Here is a 21,908-nt window from a genome sequence, read left to right on the forward strand (position 1 = left end):
CAGACTTCATAATAGAAATTTTGCTGCCAAAATAAAATCTGAAAATTTATTTTGCATAGGAGGTGTGTTTAGAAAACTTTTACTGACTCTACTTGGAGTATAAATTCCTTCCAACTTGAAAGAAAATTGAAGCTACATGGAATGTACTTCCTCAGTTCAGCTGAATATTAGGAAAGATAAAACCGTTTATAGTGGTCAATGAATCATGGGGCAAATCAGTATCATACTGATTTCAAAATAGGAACCTGAAATTTTTACTAAGAAGGCTGCCTTCATTGCTGGGCTGGTAAAGTTAGGATTTGTCATGCATTTCTATCATTGGTGGTATTACAATGCCATGTCTGCAGACGTGTCTAACAAATTGATTGAAACACTTTTTAGTACCTTAAAAACATTCAATTTTTCCAGCTCAGAATGATCTGATTCCCACTTGATTAACTATAATCTCAATTGTTACTTGAAATAACTCTTTCAAGAAATGTCACCCAACTTGTAAAATAAAATTCACTAAGTTTGATCAGCATTCTCTCATACCATAAAATCATCAGCATTTTTTTCCTGAAGTTGCTTCCTGTTTTTATTTCTTCATCACAAGAAGCAATTTTGTATTTTCAAATAGTCTCCAAGTGTCAGCCACTGGTTTTATTTCCTCTTTTATACAATTTCATAATTTCATTCTGTATTTGCTTCCCAGTCTGCAATGTAACTTCTTTCTCTTTCACTGTTTTGCTCTATGGGTCAGGCTGGTACTGACATTATTCACTAAGTCATTTACCTTTGATACGTTTGACTGTTGGTTTCTCTTCTATTCCTTGCACTTGAGTAGACTCTTTCAAATTGCCAGGACCAAAGCTTTTTGTGAAGGACTTTCAAAAGAACTCAAACATGAAAATGCTGCATAACAGAGTGTGCTTTATAGCCTAAAATCAGGTCTGGTGCACAGAAAAGAAAAGGTAGCAAGTGTGACAACCATTTGTAGAACAGGTTGCAAAGATGTTCCTGGAAACCATGGGTCAGTAAGTCTGTCTTCAATAGAGGCACATTAGGGAAGTGTAAACAAGAATATAATAGGTCAGGACATTTTAAAAGGTGATGCAGCTTTTGCAGAGGGAAGTCACATCTCACAAAAATTACAGTGTATCTGGACTTTCAAAAAGCTTTTACACAAATGTCTTCACCAAAGCCTCTAAAGAAATAAAGAAATAAAACCAATGGGATGAAAGGTGAAGTTCTACTCTTGATAAAGAATTGTTTAAAAAGAATAGCAGAAAAGTCTAGGTATCAATAGTCAGTTTTCAAAATGAAGGCAGATTAACAGCAAAGTCTCTGAGGTTCTTTGCTGACAACTGCACATTTTAACAGTCATAAAAAATATAAGAAAAGAGATAAATACATAACAACATTTCATTAGGATAGTCAACTATAAACCTGACTGTAATGAAACATGGAAGGCCTGTTCATCCCTGGCTCAGTTTGTAAGGTACTCAGCATCCCAAGTGGCATGTCAGAGAGAGCCTCAGCTGCTATGCAGAAACCTGCCAGACATTTACTCACATTACGTTTTGGAAAAAAAAAATTAAATTCCACAATATTTCAGTGGCACCCTACACTCCATTCTTCTTTTCTACAATGAAAGAAAAAAAAGGCATTTTATAAGAAAAGAAGGGAGTTTGTGGTTTCGATATTTTGAAATGAAAAGTTTTATCATAAAAATTCCGAAAGAATAGATTTAATTTAATTTCAACTGTGTCAACCTTTTACAATTTTTCCCTCTTGCATTTCTTGACTGAAGCAATTAACTAGATTTACTTAGATTTATACATATTTCAGACACCTCAGAAGTCCATTTGGGGAAAAATGCATTTACTGTCAAACAAATACTGATCTATAATATGGTGTCACAAATTAATCCCAGTTGTAATATGGTGATGGTCAAAGTTAACCAGGCATAATGTGGCCCAATACATCGAAATACAGAGCATTTCAGGAAATGAAATAATTTCTGGGACTAAAAGTTTACAGCTCATTATCTTTAAAGGAAAATTTGTTAAACTAATATCTTTATACTGCTTTCAGTTTTTCTATTATAGCATTTCTTTGGAAATGTTAGTATCAATTGCTATCATATAGAGGTCTGTAAATAGAAAAACTAATTAAAGTTTTACATTTAATCCAGAAGGTAAAAAAAGAGTGCTCCCCTGAAGAGAAGGAGATGACAAGAGACAGTCACCCTGAGATTCACTGCCTCTCTGGATCAATGTCCTACATCTTTTGGTATTCATGGTTCACCATGATTTCCTGATGCCTGTTGAGTTCCTTTGTAAAGCCTTTGCTAGTGATTTTTTTACCCACACAGAACTGAACTCAGCAACAAAATCCAGTTAACTAAACAAACAAACCTGAGGAGCTCAGGCTCTGACCATGACGCCAGTGGCAGGATCCTGACAGGAATCTGTGGGAGGCAGCCCAAAAGCCTGTGCCAGAGGGTCCCCACCTTTCCATCTCTGCCCAGCCTTCATCTGCTTCTCTTCTTCAAGGAAAAGGGGGGGCCGGCATGTGGCAGCCCCTCACTGCCCTTCCCACTGCTGCTTTGGGCAGATCCCACCAGGCTGCAGAGAGATTCCTCTTGTCCATTGGTCTTTACGCCTCTGTCCACAGGGTGGAGGTCATGACTTGCATATAAGCCAGCCTGCACAGAAAATAAGCATCAAAGCTAGGATTATAGAGGCATCAGATCATGGAGCAGAATGGGAAGGTGGAAAGCAAGAGGAAATATTTGTGTGCCAAGGGGAACAAAAGCAAAAAGATCGTCTTGTCACGAAGAACATTTTGCCTTTGTGGTTTGTCTCTTGTTATGTGCCACCCACACAGAGCTGCAGTCCAGCTCTCTCTAGCACAGAAATTTAATGAGGAGGCTGGAGACTCCTGTAGGACCACTTTATGCTGCAGTTTGATTGTGGATCAGGCAAAAGAGCAGTGACCCTTGGGAACCCACATTTGGAGCTGTTATTAGCAGGGATTGTGCTGGAGGGGTGAAGCTGAGGGCTGTCACTTAACAGTGTGAGGACCATTGTCAGAAAGGAATCTGTGTTGGTAGCAGGTCTCCAGTAAAGGGAAGAGGAAAATAGTTCAGCACTGATGGAAACATGGTCTTTTCACACTGCATTTGTCTTGTCTTCCAAGCACAAGTGTATCACATGAAATACAATTTCCTTTATTTCCAAGAGCCTTATATCTTTATTTCATAATTAGCCTCTCATAGTTACAAAGAGAAAGAAACAAATAATGTCTCATGTCCTGTATGATTTTTCTGTCCTCTCAGCAAGATTGTTTTGGCTCAGTTGTTCAGTTATGTAATCTCTTTTTAATCCTATTAAAACAGCAGCAAAGATTTATCATGAGTGTTACTCCAATTTGCTCAATGGTGTTCTGAACATACTTTTCATTCTTTAGTAATATCTTATCAAAACAAGGTTGTCTTATCAACAGCTTCAACTGAAATAAAATTACTATTTTCAGGCTTTAGGATGGGAAGGATTTGAGAGAAGACCGAAGCACCTCTGGCCTGAGAAATCCTATTACAGGGAGTCAGACCAGAGGAGATTTCTGATAAGACTTACATACAGGCTTGAGCTGTGGAGTGGGACACAGAGAAATAGGAAAAATTCAGCAAAGCTGATTTAAAACGGGATTGATAATGGGTGACAGACACCAGGGTCATGTGCAGGGCATCTTTAACGCCTACTGGGGACCTTCCTGAGGGTCTGCTGATTCCGTTGGGGGCTGGTGTGTGCCCCCAGCCTAGGCATACACAGCCAGGCTACAGTGGGTACTGAGTGCTGGGTGGTGCACCACTTGCACTTACCACAGGAGCCAGGTGAGCCTCAGAAAAATTTCACCTTGTGTTACAAAGATTTGGTAGGGATAGACCCCTGGAAGTCAAGAACCACCCCCAGGACAGACCCCTGGTGCAGAACAGCACCTCAGAGAAGAAAGCAGGTGTGATAATTCCAAAGCCTGGAAGCGATCCGAGGCACAAGGAGAGAAAGAGTGAACCTAGCAACCCGACCAAAACTCTCCACTAAACTCTTTTCTTTCCTATATTTTCTTCTGCTTTTTGTTTCGTTCTGATTCTGGAGGAAATAGTGGCATGCATTCCTTCCCCTTATGGCTGGGACAAGGTCAAGCACAAGTGGGTTACACCTGGGGAGAGTGTCCTTACTTTTTTGCAGAGCTGAGCTGTACTACAGGGGTTTGCTGCCAGTTTGTCGATCTTGCTTGGGATGAAACTCCTGACATGGTAACTATAGGTTTATTTTTTTCAACTGTTCTGCTTTGTCTTCCAGGGTTTGGTATGACCACCCCAGCCACCGTTGGAGGCAAAATTTTTCTGATATTTTACGGCCTTATAGGATGTGCAGGGACCATTTTGTTCTTTAACCTGTTCCTGGAACGCTTGATCACAGTCATAGCTTATGTCATGAAGTCCTGCCACGAAAGACAGCTGAGGAGGAAAGGCGTTCTCCCTCACAACGGCCGGCGGGGCTCAGGGACATCTGAGGTGGACAGCCTGGCGGGCTGGAAGCCCTCTGTGTACTATGTCATGCTGATTTTATGTGTAGCATCACTCATCATTTCCTGCTGTGCCTCTGCAATGTATACACCAATTGAAGGGTGGAGTTACTTTGACTCACTTTACTTCTGCTTCGTGGCCTTCAGCACCATAGGTTTTGGTGACCTGGTCAGTAGCCAGAACATCAAGTATGAAAGCCAAGGCCTTTACCGCTTTGGCAATTTCGTCTTCATACTCATGGGGGTGTGCTGCATCTATTCCTTATTCAATGTGATCTCTATTGTGATCAAACAATCCATAAACTGGATATTAAAGAAGTTGTCCTGCAAGTGCTGCCACAGATGCCAAAGAAGATTATTTCGTTCAAGGAGGAACGTGGTAATGCCTGGAAATGTGCGCAGCCAGAGAAACATCTCCATCGAGACTGATGTTGTCAATGAGAGCGACACAGATGGACGCCGTCTGTCAGGAGAGATGATCTCCATGAAAGACTTCCTGGCCTCAAATAAAGTCTCATTGGCCATCATGCAGAAACAGCTGTCAGAAACTGCTAATGGGTATCCAAGGCAAATGAGCTGTAATTCAAAGCAAAACGGATTCTCTGGTGGGGTTGGAGCCCTGGCAATTATGAATAACAGACTGGCAGAGACAAGTGTGGATAGGTAAAATTGTAACAGTAATAACAGTGAAACAGTGTGAGCCATTTCAAAAAGTATTGAAACAATGTGAATCAAGTGGAAGTAGCTAGGGAGAGAGTGCCACCAGAGGCTGGGATGAATGTGAAGGGCATACCTCCTGATGGAAGACCGCTGACACTTTTTGGGGGCTGTCACTTAATGTTTTTGAATTGCACCAGTCCCAGCCTTCCTTATTTCCCATCCCTCTGCTTCTCAAGCAGGCCACTGTGGAAGGAATTTAATTTAGCCTCCAGATCAAATTTCCATGTCCTGTTCTTTTCCATTTATGTGAAACACAGATTTCAGGATAAGAAATATGTGGGATGGGAAGAAACCAAGTGTGTCTACTGAACGCATCCTTAATTCAAAGGTTTTTTTGAGCTTTCTGTCTTATTGTCATTATACCTGTTTCCTGAAAGTAGTTCATCTGAGACCAAAAGAGGAATAAGACTTTCTCTATGATATTGCAGATCTAATTTAATGAAAAATAGTATGAAAGTTGGTAGGTATATTTTGGGGTTATTGTGATGCGAATGAGGAGAGAATTTTGCCCTTAGAATTTAATTTAGTCTTTCCTTTAAGAGGATACTGTCAAAAGTGATGGAATAAAAATTTATCCTACTTTTGTTTTCTTCTCTTCATTTGCAAAACATGATTTTTTTCCAAGGCTACTTTTTCTTCTAGAATCAAATCACTGTGGCTTTCTGTTTCAAAAATATCAAATTAAATTAAAAACTGATGTATTTATGAGTGGTATGAATTATTTGACAGTAGCAATCAGAGACTTTTCAACTTTCTGTTCATATTTGGCTCAATTGTGACTGAAGCAATTGAGTATCAGCATTGTGTAGTGCAACTAGTAACTGAGTTTACGCAACAGGCTTTAGTATGCAATTAGATTGTCATGCCAGCATCCAGGTATTATTATAAATGACTGTGATCACAGAATCACTTTGGCAGTGTCCTTTTTCTCTTTCATGTAATTCTGTAATTCTTCTCCTGTTTCTCTGGCTTTTGGTGATGATAATGACAGGATCCTGATTAGGGAGGTAGAAAATGTTTAACTCCTCATTTTTCTCAATGAAATGTTCTGAGTGTTCATTATGACTAGAAAAGAAATTTCAATGAGAAGAGTAATTACAGTGAGAAGAACATGAAAACAGGAAAAAAGAGGTGATCTTTAATGACAGTGAAATCATCCTTTTTAATAGGTAACTGGAGAAATAAGGGATCAAATTACCATAAAGTCTGGAAAGAATTTAAGGCAGACTGGGCTGAATTCCTGATTCTCCTTTATCCATGCAATGCATTAAAGCTAAATAGTATATGAGAGTGTAAATAAGCAGAGTTGGTCACAAAGGACTGGAAAGGAATAGTACATGCATCAGGACTAAATGTTGCCTCACAGCCAGAAAGACTTTCAGAATACTACCATTTTAGGGAATTTAAAACACCATATGCAGTTCTCATTTTTTCTCATACAGAATAATGCAAATAGCCTCTTCAGTTTAATTTCTATTGGGAATTAATAACATATCCTATTTCTTCATTCTGGCCAAAAGTTCTTTTATTTAGGTTTCTAATACTGTAGAATAACATTTTGATACACATTTAAAGCAATATTTGAATTTGAAAGCAAAAGCTTGGAATTCTTTCATATAATAAACTAACCCCAGATATTCAACAAATGTATTTAACCAGTGAAAAGAATTGCAGTCTCTTTTGACTTTTATTAGAGGTAAAATCCTGATTTAAAGTCAAATCCTACTGTCCTTAGTTACAAGGAAAGCTTAAAGCTGAAGTCATTAGTCCAAATTCTGATATTTATCAACTCAGCTGTGCAGCAGTGGAAGAGCCCTAGCAGTATCCCTTCATATTTGCATCCATGTAAAATCTGAACCAGCTCCCAAACCCTAACTTTGGTGAGAAAAGCAGTCTTATTTGGTTTTTTGTGGAGTTATGTATTAGCAAAAATTGCCACAGAGTTAATTTAGGTGGTATTATAATGCCCAAGATCCATTACATTGTTACACTTTTTTTTTATCCCAAGATGTTCTTTGTCTCAACCTCACTGAATAAAAATACTTGGATATAAAAAGAGAAAAGTACTACTCTGAAGCCTTCTTTTCAAATTCATCCAGCAATGCCTCTGTTCACTGCCTGTAACACTAAGATCTCATTGTTATCGATGTATTCCTCATGCTGCCAACTAGCAGAAATAGTTTAGGACTTGACCCATTGCTTGAGCAATCATTAAGATGGTCTTCAGATGGTTTCAACTGCTCTCAAGACATGAGACAGTTATGTTGCTCTGTTTCATTCTTTGTGGATCCAAGCCTTGGTTATTCATCACCACAGAGGAATCTTACCAGCTATTTTCAACAGATCTGAAAGCATCTATGGTTGCAAAAGCAAGGGACTAATAAATAGTCTTGATCAAAGAGATTTGGCAAGGCTGTCTGAGATCACTGTTGTACACTAACTCTGCTTTCATTGAGTCCTGACCTTCTGCTCTCTCAAGCACTGCCTTCCTCATGACACAAGCCTGCCAGCTGAAAGGATCTTTTGCACTGGTTTTGTGGTTGGATTTCATGTGCACTGAAGATAATGAGGGAATAACGGCACTGATCACCTCTATTCAGATATGAATTGCTGTTCCAGAGATGAAGGACTGGCATATTCTGTCCCTGTGCCATCTTGTATAATGATGTCATCCTGTCCCTAAAAGACCTCTGATTTTGCCATTGAGTTCGTCTTATAGCAGCCACACTATACATTGAATGAGGTAGCTTTACCAAGGAGACCAATATTCTTAGAGAATATTTGGGGATAAATAATAAGACTTTTAAGATCAGAGAGAGAAATTTCTAACTCCAGTCCCATGGTACTACTACAGTGGTTTTTTCTAAAGGCATTGGACAGAGAAATCCTGAAAAGCTCTGTGCATAATGTAGCATTAAGTTATTAAATTCATAAAACATGTGGAGATATAAACTTAAATGTGCCAAAAAAGAGCAGAATTTAGCGCAGGAGTGACAAATGCCCATCCTGTATAAAAAATAAGTTACAGCAAAAATACAGACAACATCGCATTTCTTGCATTATTTTTTAAAGTAGCAATGAGGAATTAAAGGAAAGATAGATCTTATTTCAAAGCCGTGTAAATTTTAATGCCATATTGTTTAACACTAAAATCTCAGTCAACAACAGAAACTTGCTTTCACAAGTAATGAGTTTCCCTATCGCCTGCTATGAATTTGCATGATGGCTAATGAGATGTGGGTGTGGGTTTTTAAGGCAAAAATGCTTTGGTGGAAACCTTGGATGTATTGAGCCTCTGAATCTGCACTTAAGAGGTCAGCATTTAAAGAGTACTGCTAAAATCAGTGGGTTAATCTGCAGGTTGGAGCCTGGCAGACTGAAACTCAAAGTCCTTAAAGGAGTAATCTACTGGAAGTTAGCCTTAGTTATGCCACAACTTAATAATATCATTATTGAACAATATAATTATTACACATTGGAATGAAATATCTACTGCTAACCAAAATACAATCAAATAAGTAAAGATAGCTCTTAGGATTTTCTGCCTAGTTTAGGTTTTGTAACATTTATGCATCAGATGCTTTGCTGGGTATGTAGATGTCAAAGCAGCTACATTCATTTATCTCCATGAAGGACATGGATCTCTTTTTGCAAGGACATGAATAGACTTTTTAAAGGCATTTAATTCCTGCTGAAAGTCAATTCACTTCCCACCACACATTGACTTTCAGTAGAAGTCAGGTACCTAATTCCCTTAGGCAATTTCAGAATCCCAGCCATATATTAGGTTTTGAATCTAAGCTGACCTGACAGTGTCCCTGAAAAGTTCAAATACTTGGAGCAAAGTTTCAGTGCTGCAGCACTCTAATAGCTGAGTTCATTTATCTAAAAGCCTTTTATGGTGAAAGCTTTGCATCAACCAAATAACACGAGCAATGTTTACAGTTTGTTTGATTTAATCTTGGCCTTTGACAGATTTAATTATATTTGACACATTTATAAATTAGAGAACAAAGAGAAGGTAAGGCTGGACATGAAAACTAAACCAGCTCCATTTCTCAGACTGAATTAATCAAGAGAAAGAGGTCAGGTTTGGAAAAAAGCTTCTCTATTAACATTATATTTGAATAAAGTTTCTCTGGAGATGGAGGGTATTAAGTTGTTCGGGTGACTCCTTTCCAACAACTGTGGAAATGGAGCTGTTTGTGTGACCCGCTGATGTCCCCACTCCGGGAACAGAAGCTCAGTGAGCCTTAGCTGAGAGAAGGGTCAGCATTTCAAGTAATACAGTTGGCATCTCTTGTTGTTTTGATTTATATTACTAACATTCGGCTTATATAGTAATTTCTTAGATTCTTCAAGTAGTGAAGTTATTTTGTCCAATTTCTTGTACAAACTGTGGAGAATCACCAAGTGTTTTCTTTCCCCTGGGTAGAAAATACTGCCAAGTACAATGTGCCTATTTGAGAATGTTCAGAGTAGTCTTTTGCTTAATCCAGGAAATAAGAATGCAATCCCTTCCCTGTTCTGTATTTTCCAAACATCTATGAGCAACAATACCTACACAATACTCCGCTTATTGCTTACAAGGTCACAATTCACTAGGAAAATTAAAGCCATTGCTCATCAATGTGGACCAACACAGTCTTATTTTTTATTAGATTGAAGAGAAACACAGTGTGAACACAAAGAATGGCACTTCAGGTCCAAGTAGTCAGAAGCTTTTTGATATGACCTGTGTTTAAAGAGCTGTTTCATGTCAAACCAGAGAAAAACCCTGTCACTGCAGACTTTTAAGGGCAGTGTAAAAACAACCTTGTGGAATAGATGCCCTAAGTTACATTCTGGTTTTCTACAGTTTCACTCTAATATTTGCCTGCAGTTTTTATTATTGGAAATTATTTGCAATAATAGAATAAATAATATAAATCTGCAAAGATTTTGAGAGGCATGATAGTCAGATATGTTTTAAATATCTTTTTCCTCCAGCTGCCTGGCTTTTTGTAAAGGGGAACTTTGATGAAAGGCAGAATCAACTCTTTCCAAGCAAGGGTACAGTTTCTGGATTCAAATGGATTTCCTGTTAGGTGTACATGCAGAAGCTCACAGAGAGGCAAGATGGCCTAGTTTTCAAACATTATCTTTTGAAGTGTCTTTCAAAGCTATTCCCCTTTTAAAGACATAGAACACTGTCAGTGTTTACTTTTTGTAGTCTTATCTGAGAAAACTTAACCTTGCTTTTTGATATATTTAGAAGAAACAGATGCTCATGAAGAAAAATGAAAATAACCTTACATCACCTTTACATGTATCTCTTGGAGCTGCTGAAATCCTCCTCTTTATCCTAACTTGAAGTTTACATCAGAGTTTAATTTCTCCAGCTCACCAAAGAGGTTTGGTCTTACTAGTGAATAGCCACAGTTCAAAACCAAGAACTCTAAAGTTGTATTTGTTCATCTGTTCTAAATGCTGCAATGAGCCCGTGGGTGCCATCTAGTCTCCAAACCCTTTTCCAAAGCAGGCCTAGCTAGTTCCTGCCCTTCTCTGTGCAAATATCTGTCATTTGCCAGGCAGTGCTGCTTCTGCAGGTAGCAATCTGTTTGCAGTGTACTGAAAGTGCCTTTCTCATATGAAATACTGACCAGCACCCTGTACCAAGAGAAAGTCACAGCCCCTTCTCTGAGCTATTGCATTTAGGCAAGCACTTAGCTCTAAGTTAAACACATTTCTTCATAAATAGCATTCAGGTAGCTGCTTTTCTCAATCTAATACATAGCAGATGGGTATTTTGATCCCTAGGTATCGTTATTGTTGGCACTCTTAATTGAGATGGCAAGGACTGAAAAGGTCAGTCTGTCTGCCCTAGACTCCTAGGCAGGGTCATTAATTACCCTTTTAGCAAGCAACTTATGGCACTGTGGCTTGGCTCTGCACATTGGATGTGCAGAGTTCTCAGGAGTGGATTCTGATCCACTGAAATCAATGAAGACTTTGCTTCTGGATTCTTTATCTGGCATTTTTCACATGAATTAATTCCACTTCACAAAATAATCCAAAGAAATGTGACTATCCTCTTACTTTGCTTTTACCACCAGCTGTGCAAATGCTAATTCTACTCATGCAGTACTGTGTTCTGTGCTAAGTTATTGCCCAGGGACCATTATTTGGTCTACAAAATAATAACCTACTTCTGATGAAGACCTGCTTAAAATTGAAAGTATCCAGATTATTGTCTCTAAGAATTGTTTGGTAGTCATTCATTTCCTCAGCTGAAAAAACTGTGACAAATAACACATTTTCCATGAAAATTCATTCTGTTCTAAAAGGGTAGATTTTGCTCTGCGCTGACTGTTTGTGTCAGCTCATTCTTTCCCTCAGCTTTCTTCTGTCAGTCCACACCTGCAAGATCCTTCTCCCTCCTTTTTTTCTTTCCATTTGTCTTTATCTCAGTTCATCAAATCTTTCTGCTAGCCAAATATACCATGGGGTTTGTCTCTGCTGAACATTGCACTGGGAAGTGGTCTCTGTCAAAAAAAAAGCAGAGCCATACCTCGTTTACTAAATGGAATGATAAAGATGTGGTTTTATTATTTTTCATTCATAGGCATTTGAGTGAAATTTTTTACACCAGTATCAGAGGCAGTGATAAGATGTTCTTAAAGCATTTTTGATGTCTTATGGAAGAAAAGTGCAAGGGTTCAGACTGCACATATGTGTCCATGTGTCTCTGCTCTCTTTTACACATTGGCCAGTTTCAAAAAAAATTGCCAAAAGGGAGGACATCTCACACAGAATCAACATCCTACCCCTTTTGATAAATGTTGGCACCCCACCTGAGAAAAGGTCTGAGAGGCAGGCTCGCAACCTGTTAGATGCAAGAAAAGCCACACAAAGCAAGTCAGGAGGTAAAGAAAGTGAGGCACACAGAGAGACTGATGTTCTGAATGTTCCATCAGCTGAGAAGGTGTCAAACAGAGCTTACACCTCCTCAGACTTGCAGCATAGGTCCAAAGGGTAAACAGCAAGTGTTGTGATATTTTAGCACCTCTAAAAAAAAAAGATCCCTTTATTCTGTCAGGATTTTAACTTCTTTATTCACAGCTCTATCCCTGCTCTTAGCTCTTCTACCTTCTTGGATGTCTAAGGCTCAATAAATTTGCATAAATAACCAAAACTACAGAAATATTTCACCTGATTTGCAGAAGACCTGGTCCTTTTTTGACACCATGTAATAGGTCTGTGCAATAACAAGAATTATAATCCCCAAACTACAGCCCATGATGATAAGAAAATGGAGAACTTTGTCAAGCTTTAATGAATTTCAAGTGTTAGAGATTTTACAGTTGTCCCAGTCAACCTATTGAAGAACATTTTAATTTTAAACGTATTCCCAGATGCTTAATTTAATTCTCCCTTGCTACAGCTGAGGCACATTGTTTGCATTTGAGCCATGCTGAATATGGAGAACAGAATATTCCCTTTCTTTTTGAAAGGGAGGTATTTTTTACAGTAGCTCATCTCACTCTTTGCTATCCCAGACTAGAAAAATACCCTTCCATATGTGACACTTTCTATAGTTGCTCTACCATGCTCCAGACTGTACTTGATCCTTGGTCCACTTTTTATTTTCCTTTCAAGTATGGTGCTCAAAATCAGATACAGTGACACAGAAAATATGTTGTTAATAGAGCATGGAGGAGCATGATTATTTTCCATGTCTTATCTACACATCCTGTTCCTTTAGTTTCTGGGTTGGTGCTTGCTTGCTATTTTAAAACACTGTAGATTCATCTTCAGTTTTTCATGTGCCATCAATGCCAAATTCTATTCTTGCAAAATTGTTACCCAAACTGTAGTGCCTCCAGTTAGTGCCTATGTCCATTTCATGTATTGTTGTTGAATAGTTTCTGTTTTTTCAGATCCCTTTCCCATATCCATTTTTGTTTGAATCCTAGTCCTTCAGCATCTTTGCCATAACTGACTGTCTGGGGTCATCTGCAGACTTGAAACTGTGTTCCCTATCCTATCATCCAAGTTAGTAATAAAAATATGGACCCAGAGCAAGTTTTGCAAAACCTTCTTCCAGTTTGAAGCTAAACTACTGCTCTATACATACTGTTGTCCAAACATTGTTTCCCAATCAATTTTACTCTCATATTGTGTTAATTTCATCAAGTGTAAATGACAGTAAGCTGCAATTGCAGTATTGTTATTCCTGATGTTCAGATATGAGCTAGAATAGATTTAACTTTCAGATCCTGATAGAATTTGCGCAACTGATTAGTCGGTGGAAAAGTGGTTAAAATTTAAAATCAGACAAAAGTGAATCTTGATTTGCCAGGTATCCAACACAAAACTTCACTCTCTTCTTTTACAGTTACATGTTATAAAATAATTGTGTACCCAGAACTACAGAAGTAGATGAAACTAATAGAAAGATCACATGGAAGAATTCAGTCTGAAAAATACAAAAGTGCTTTGGCAATATATGGAAGAACTTGAGTTGGTTTTTTTTCCTCCACAACATGTATTTCTGTTCTACAGATTAAAATACATTTTAAAAAGTGAAACATCATCATGGAATATTTTTCTATACATATTATTTTAATTTATATTTAACCTAATCGGCTAAAAGTACCGAAACACGGAATAACTATTTTACTGTGTGTGATAAAAAGGTTTTTCAAGAACATTCTTCCCTTGATGTGTCTACCTGTTCATTATCTTTTTTGAAACATTCTTCTCCTTGAGGACAGAGGAATAGAACCATGCAACCAGCAGATGTTAGAAACTTCCTTGCTTCAACACCCAAAAAATGTTGTGGATTTAATGCTGAATGTGAAGGACTGCATTATTCATTTGTCTAAGCCATCTTGGCTTATGGTCCAAGCAAATGTTTGTCTGACAGAAAAAAAAAAAGGGTATTAAATGTACTTTGCATTCCCACCAGGTACCCACCATAAGCAAATCTTTCTTGCAGGGAAGCTGGCTTGAGCTAAGGTTTGCTGGAGGGAAGTCATGCTGCTCTCTCTCTGAACCCTGGAGAGTTACACATTAAATATACAACATCGGCTCTGTAGGAAGTACATCAATACAGTAAAGCCATCACTCTCTTATCTTGATAAACTTCAGATGAGATCATGAGAGGAGTTGTATCACGACTGTTTGGCAACAGTAATAACTGTAGTAAGCTGTTTCCAGCACAGAGCTAAATGGGGCCTCTGGAAGCAGAGACGATGTAGAACAGGACTGCAGAGAGGAAAGTGATGAGAATTCACTAAACACACTCCTCATCTTCTTACTCTCTTTAGGAAGGGACACTGCATGTCAAAGACTGGATGTAGGTTGGGACTTTTAAAAGGGAAGCACTGGTCTCCTTTCAGACGTATAGTAAAGTGGAAATTTTTAAGGCTGATTTTTCAAGAAATGTGTAAGCAAATGCATGCAGCATCATGATAATCCTATTGTCATGGTAAACTGCAGCAGGAGAATATGTGATAGTCAAAGTGTATGAGTTGTTATTGTAGGAATAGAGTATTCTTCTGAAGGGAAGAAAAGTACTTAAATATCTTAAACAGTCTAGATTCCTCCTAGATAAAATTTCCAAAATATCTAGATTATTTAGCTGCCTGAATTTGAAATTAGAGTTATTTTCAGCCAAGTTCCTCTGGTCATTTTAAACCAGCAGCTATGTTTCCAACACCAGCCCACTTCAATAGTCCCCTTATACCACAGCTCCATAGAAAGTGGGCAATGTGCCCATGTCACCCCAAATGCCTTCTTTGACACGAACACAGTCACCACACGCTTCCCTCTCCGCACACGCAGCTGGGGCCCCTTCATGCCTGGAGGGTTCAAAGGCATGCACAGCCCTATCCCATGAGGGCTGCTGTGTTTGCAGTAGCAAGGAATTTCCCCACTCTTATGACTTGTTCTTATGGTTATCCAGCTCTGATTTTTCCTGGGAGTGGGCTCTCCAACTAGGCAGCCACTCATCCTGTGTGCTTTCCAGGTACCACGTCTCAAGGTTCCTACCCAGCCACCCACAGTTCATGCACCACAGTAGCAGAAAAAGCTGTGCCTTGGTCTCTGCAGAGATATCGCTGTCCAGCCAGCAGTTCAGTTGCCCAGACCCCCTGCTAGTTCCAGGGACAGGTACTCCATCCCCCTTCTTCACAATGACAGCCTAAACCAATATTCAACATTCAGATAGTCTCAACTCCTTTCTGTAACCATAGCAAGGCCACTGTGAAATCCCATTTCCACATTTTTAATATGCCCTTCTCCTGCACTACCCCTTCCCCCCTGGCCAGAGCACCCTAAGCTGGCAGTGGCCAGACAGGCTGCTAAAAGGCCAGGGAACAGCTGGCCCTTCCCTTTCCTGAAGCACACTTCTCTTCTACGCACTTATATTCACAAAATTTGTGGAAATTTAGTACCTTTCACATTTCTACCTCTGCATATAATGTCTTTGAAAATAACCAAGACGTTCAAATGCTTGAAAGAGCCCAAACAGTTGCATTCCCAGCTCATTACCACCAACAATTGCAAGCAGGAAGCAGCAACCATGACATGCCTCTAATACTAAGTAGGTATTGTGATGGGAGAAAGGAATCTGCATCTGACTCAGTCCAACTGCCAGGACAAATAGTCTAAAAACTAATTAGAATCAGAGTATTTCAAGGTAGAATATCAGAATATTTCAGGGACAGTGGAAAATCTGAACAAAGAATAGTGTTTCACATTTATGGAACTAGAGAAAATTCTGGGGCACTCCAGAAACACTGGTATTAGCAAATGTAGCCACTTGTGTATATCCTGTTTTAAAGGGAAAACATTAAATTGCATGAGATAGGTTCTGAATTATATTTATAGAGGCAAGTAAAAAAGCTATTGTCTGTATTTCCAAAGGCAGCAGAATGATGAAATCTGCTCAAGATGCAAAGTAAACAAAAAAGAAAAAACAAGTTATAATGCATTAAGAAGATGTGTTATTGTACTATATAGATATTATATATTTCATTATCCTAGTTATTAATAGCTTGACAAAAAAATGGTCATGAAAGTAAAAAAATAAAGGTCGAAGAAAAGCAATTAAAAAAATCCAAATCTGAGGTCCCTAAATGCTTACTTCCAAGGTACATACATAGAAAAACTATAGGACTATTTGCAAATCTGAGTCATTAAAGAAGTGTGAGTCTTGCTTACACCATGACTGGAAGGAAGAGGAAAAACAAGGAACAGAGGGCATGACTGAGAAAAGCAGGAGCTGTGCTGGGTGCTCAGGAGGGCAGCTATTCCCTCCTGTGCAGGTGCAACAGAAGTAAGGCTCACATGTCTCACTCAAGTCCCAGGGTGTCCAGCAGAATAACCAAATTACCTCTTGTAGAATAAAAGGAACAGAGCAGATAAATATCTAATATTTCTTTGTCTCCATTGAAAGCATTTAAAAGGATTAAGTTGGGGGGAAAAAAAGACCAAAAAAAAACAAACAAAAAGGGGGGAAAGTGCACTTTTAAGATTACATTTAGTTAAAAGAGTACAATAATCACATAAAAAATGCAACAGAATTTTTATAATAGCATAAACAATAATTGTGCTATCTGATTAAAATAACACTGCTGAATTTCATTCTTCCAGCCAGATGATGTTTAAAAAAAAATTAATTGCCTTCTCCTGCAAAACATAATTTTTAATAAAAAGTACATATGAAGTTTTTCACTTTAAAAATTGACCTTAAAGATTTGTACCCAACCCAATAAACCTCTGCAGCTATCCCAAGCATTTTTCCTGGGTTACTAAAGCTCAAATGCACAAGCAAAGTAAATTTACTTTAGCGGCATATCTGTGCAACAACAATATGGATCCCATAACAGAATAGTTATTGAAAAAGCAAAATATATGTTTATATATTACAACCATATCATAGGTTTAAAGGTTTTCTACTCTGCTGACGAATACTCAGAAAGGCAACAAGTTTGTTACAAATGGATGCAAGCTACCAAGTTTGTTTCCAACATTGGTAAATGGTGTGAACTGTTTAAAAGTGAAGCAGTTACATGAGCAGATTTTGGAGATGGGAGTGAATTAACAGATTTACACCAAAGAAGAATTTGGCCTTTGACACTGTGGGCTGCTCTCTCCAAAGCTGTCTGGGGTGCCCACATTTCTGATTCTTGCAGCAGTTAGTATAGTAGTAGGGCTATATATTTATTTACAATAAAAAGACCTGTGAGGACATGAATACAAGTATGACTAATATATGCACATGTATGAATCTTTTAGATGGCATTTTATATATTGTATTCTGTCATCTTATTCTACTTTAACATCTATTTGCTTTTTGTACAGATTGGGAATTGGTACATAAGCTTAGCATCAAGGATTATGCTAATGTTTCACAAAGATAAGCAACTGTGATAACATATAATTCAAAACTCACATTTTATGAAATTCAAGTCTTTCAAAGTGATTTTCCCACTATTTCTTGAATTACCTATTCATTTGATGAGACTTTCTCATTGGGAGATATTAAGTTATTAACCACCTATTAGAAAGACTGGTGCAGCATGCTGAAAGCAATAAGGAAGTATAAAATCTGACCCTATAAAAGCAGTACCATCACCAAATTTATGTCCTACAAAGGAGAAACTATGAGAGTATTAATAGCATGCAATCCATTAATTTTCCTGCCCAGAAATGGTTTGTAAGTTATTTAAAAATTAAGATATTGATATTTTTCTATTCAATAAAAGACAGCAATGTTATCATATGTGTGTGGATTAATTCTTTTTTTCAGGTAGCACTGACCAAAATGACTACTTGCTTAACAGTACAATCCTGCAGACTTTAGGAAACATATCAGGGGTTTTTCCAAACACCTTTTTGGAGTGTGTAAGGACAGGATAAGTGGCATTGCTACCAGGCACGGAATGTGTGGCCGGTGGTTTGTGGTGAAAATGGGATTTGGCTCCTTGCAACTCAACAAAAAACTGTTTGCCTGAGTCAAAAGGCTGCTGTGTAAGCAGGGATTTCAGGCCACTCCAGTGAGAGGGCATTTTGTTGCTCCTGCTGTAGGACAGGGATGCAGCCTGGCGCCCACAGCAGTCCCAAAGCAGGGGGCTGCTCTCAGCTCCGCACACAGGCCCTGCTCCCCCCTTATGGCTGCCAAGCATTTGGGGAGCACCAGGCAACTCCTCTGGAATCCAACCGTGAGCTGGCCCCTCAGGGGAGCAGGGTATGTGCCATGGCCTGTCCCCACAGGGCTGTGCTTGGCAGGGGGGGCTGGACAGAAAACCAGGCTTCTCATGACAGCTCCTGCCCAAGACCTGCCCAGGGTGGGGGGTCTGGATGAGACCCTGCTGTGGGGAACCGGTGTCGGACACAGGATGGCAGGGATGGGATGTGGGGATGGGGACAGGTGAGACCTCCATCTCAGAGGGCCAGAGCTGCCCATGGGCATGGGTCTTTTGGCTGGTGGAGTTAAGAAAGAGACACTTTAGGCAGGAATATCTCAAAGGGCAGAGGGGGTTTGTGGTTTGCTTCATCTCAGTTTTGATTCCCTGGAGAACCCCTACCAGCAATCCCCCCAGACCCCACCAGCCCTCTGCTCGGCATGGTGTGATGTGACCTGGCTTCTCCCTGGCAGTGCTGGGCCCTACCACATCCAGTGACAGGATAGACAGTCAGTACTCACTGCTAAAACAAGAGCCTGACAATTAAATGTTCCCTAATTGAGTTTGCTTGTCATGGACTTGGCCCGTTCTGTGCCAGTGTCCCTAGCCCAGCCTATCAGTGTGTTAGCACAGCTTGTCAAAACGCTCCCGTGGTCTCAGCAAACAGATGATTGAGACACTTGTCCCTTCTGATGCCATGCATTGTATCCATGCATACAGCTCCCATGCACGCTGTTTGCCAAAGGGCAGGTGCTTCTGTTCATTGAAACTCAGTCACCATAATTAAGACAGTTTTTAGGTCTTCAGTTCTATTTTTTTGGAAGCTGTTCTTGTGCTCCTGACAAATACAGCATGAGTGGTGAGTGAGGAGAGAACTCATATTCCCTATGACAAGGAAATGATAACATCATTCCCAGAGAATAATCTGGGGTTTATGTTATACAGATTCATTGTAATTGTATTTACTCTCCTCCTGCTTTGCTTCATATAAGATAACAAATCCTGCAGGAAAATGCATTGAGTTTGTGTAAGCAGAGAATAAGTATTCAGGTTGAAATCCCTGTGGGAAACAAATGATCAGACCTGATTTTTGTTCTTCTAAAGAGCAAACACCCAGGTTAGTTGTGGGGTCATGGATTGTTTTCTTTAGATTATATCCATCTTACAAAAATGATACGAAGGTCCTGAAAAGTTATCCAACTAGAAAGTGATAAAGAATTCAAATTATTTCAAAGGAAAATTAGACCAACTGGTGGGGAAAAGGTCTGTTAAGGATATTTCCAGGTACTTTTGGGTTTTTAACCAAGTGAGGACTTGTTCTAGGGCATGAAATTCTATGTGATCTATTTTAGTGAATAGCTGGGGTGGTGAAGGACTTTGCTGTACTAGATGAAAGAAAAAAAAAGCACCATTTTAATATTGACGGTAGCGCACTGTGACAGACTGATGATGTAGCAGGCCTGGTAAGTACTTATCAAGCTGAAACAGGACAAATGCATGCAAATGTGAATCTTGTTCTTTATTCATTGACTGTCACTACTCTTGAACTTAATATTTTTTTCATTTTAGTCTCCCTGTTCCTCATTTCTAGTGCAATCAATATCAACCAAGAAGTGCTCTGCTAGAAATGTGTTGTACTTTACACTGAGCATCAGGTTTGTTTGATGTTAATAGCTCTGTGTGAGGCCAGCTTGTCATTACCTGATATTACTCTTCCCTCATATCAATGCCAATGAGTCTAGAGGAACTGCTGGGAAGATACAGGTTTTGAAGTTTCCTGCTCTTCCCCTTTATTTTTTTTGATATATTCAAATCCCTAGTTTAGTATCCTGCCTTCCAGATGATTGGTTTTCATAAATTCTGGTCAGCTAAAGAGTCAGAGTTGAAAGCCTATCCAAAAGATTAGATCTTCAGACAAGGCCAGTGCACTAGCATGGTAATGAAAGATAATAGAAGAGGCTATGCAATGTTTTTTTGTACTCTTCAGTTGTTTACATTCTAACTTGGATTCCTTTAGTCAGCAACTTCTTTTTTTTTTTTTAATCTGTGAGTTCTAAGAATCTCAGTCTTCAGATGAAATAATCACAAGTTCTGCCATTTTTTTTTTCAGTTAAAAGTGTTACTTCTGACATTTATTGGGTGACTGGTTTCTCTTAGTCCTTATTAGTAAAGTGCTAATAAATTAGTGAGGTGGGTTTCGGATGGGTTTTTATTCAGTTTGGATGGTTTTGTTCAGTTTGTATGTTTTCTACTTGATATGGTTACTCGAATCATGTCTGAAAGCCTCGTTCCTACACTAAAGGGTAGTCAAGTAGATTAACTTTTGATAAAGTATTTTTTACCAATACTAAGGGCAGGAGAGGGGAGAATTGTTCTTCATGTCAAGTTTCATGGACCTTCCTGGTAAACATGTCTTGTTTTTTACTTTTTAGACTCCCACGACTTACTTATTACTTTATGTTACTTTCTGATTGACTCAGATGTTTTCATAAAATGTCAGTGACACTGCAATAATTTAAAACCACTTGTTGCTGATGAAAATAAATGGAAGTGGCCTCATTTACGTCTCTTGACCATTATTTTTGATCTGAATGTCAGAAGCTGTGCTCAGAGGAAGTCTATGTATGCAGATTGATAGAAATCTGAGAACACTCATGGAAATTTGCTACTTAATATGTTGGCAGTTTCCTCTGCCTTTATGGCACTCCCTCTTCCCCCTGCATACAGCAGATGTGGCATCCTTGTGAATTAATTATCTGATATACAGGACCAGAATGAGTTTCCATATATTCCTGTACTACAGTCTTCTGCTTCTAAATTAAAATGTTTGATTGAAAACGAAATGATTGAAGGTTCCATTTCTCCCTGATTATTACACTAGGGTACTTGTAGCCTGCTTAAATGGAATTTGTGGCGGGACAGATGACTTCAAAAAGAACAAGGAAATTTGTTTCTCATTTCCATTCTTTATGTGCAGAAAATGCAGAATACTTCATTCTGTCTTCTCTGGGAACAGCTACAAGAAAAAATTTTATTGAGTCAAGGGATTTTACCTCAAGTCTTTTGCCTTAGACAAAAGTTTAGTATTTTTCTTTGGAGTTCCAGTTTTACAGGTTAATGTCTATGCCATTTTGGAGTGCACATCTTTGCAAGTCTACATGAGCACAGCTTAAAAACATAGATATTTTTTCTTACCCTCCAAGATACAGGAGTCTGGGTTTTATTGTGAGCCAAGAAACAGAGCATAAAGTGCCTACAGATTCTGCCCATGCAATTACTGTATGTACAGGCAATCTGCTAATGTATTTAAGGGTTGTGTTTTCATTGCCATTGTTTTTCAGACAGCTAATTTAAAAATTAGCAGTGGATTTATTTGCAAGTGGTACTGTCATATCTACAGTAAAAACAGTTCCTATGCATTAAAGTTGCTTGAATTTGTGC

At 38.8% G+C, this 21,908-nt stretch overlaps 1 protein-coding gene across 1 annotated transcript in view; it reads left to right on the forward strand.

Annotated features, from left to right (window-relative positions):
• The window catches only part of KCNK13 (potassium two pore domain channel subfamily K member 13), a 57,646-nt gene extending 43,784 nt beyond the window's left edge, over positions 1 to 13,862 (forward strand). Inside the window, exon 2 of the mRNA XM_064658974.1 lies at positions 4,347 to 13,862. Coding sequence (XP_064515044.1) covers positions 4,347 to 5,239 — 893 coding nt within the window. The 3' untranslated portion in view covers positions 5,240 to 13,862. The remainder of the gene's footprint in view (positions 1 to 4,346) is intronic.
• The last annotated feature ends 8,046 nt before the right edge of the window (positions 13,863 to 21,908 follow it).

The sequence above is a fragment of the Pseudopipra pipra genome, chromosome 6 (genome assembly GCF_036250125.1).
Source record: "Pseudopipra pipra isolate bDixPip1 chromosome 6, bDixPip1.hap1, whole genome shotgun sequence".
In the NCBI taxonomy this organism is placed as follows: Eukaryota; Metazoa; Chordata; class Aves; order Passeriformes; family Pipridae; genus Pseudopipra; species Pseudopipra pipra.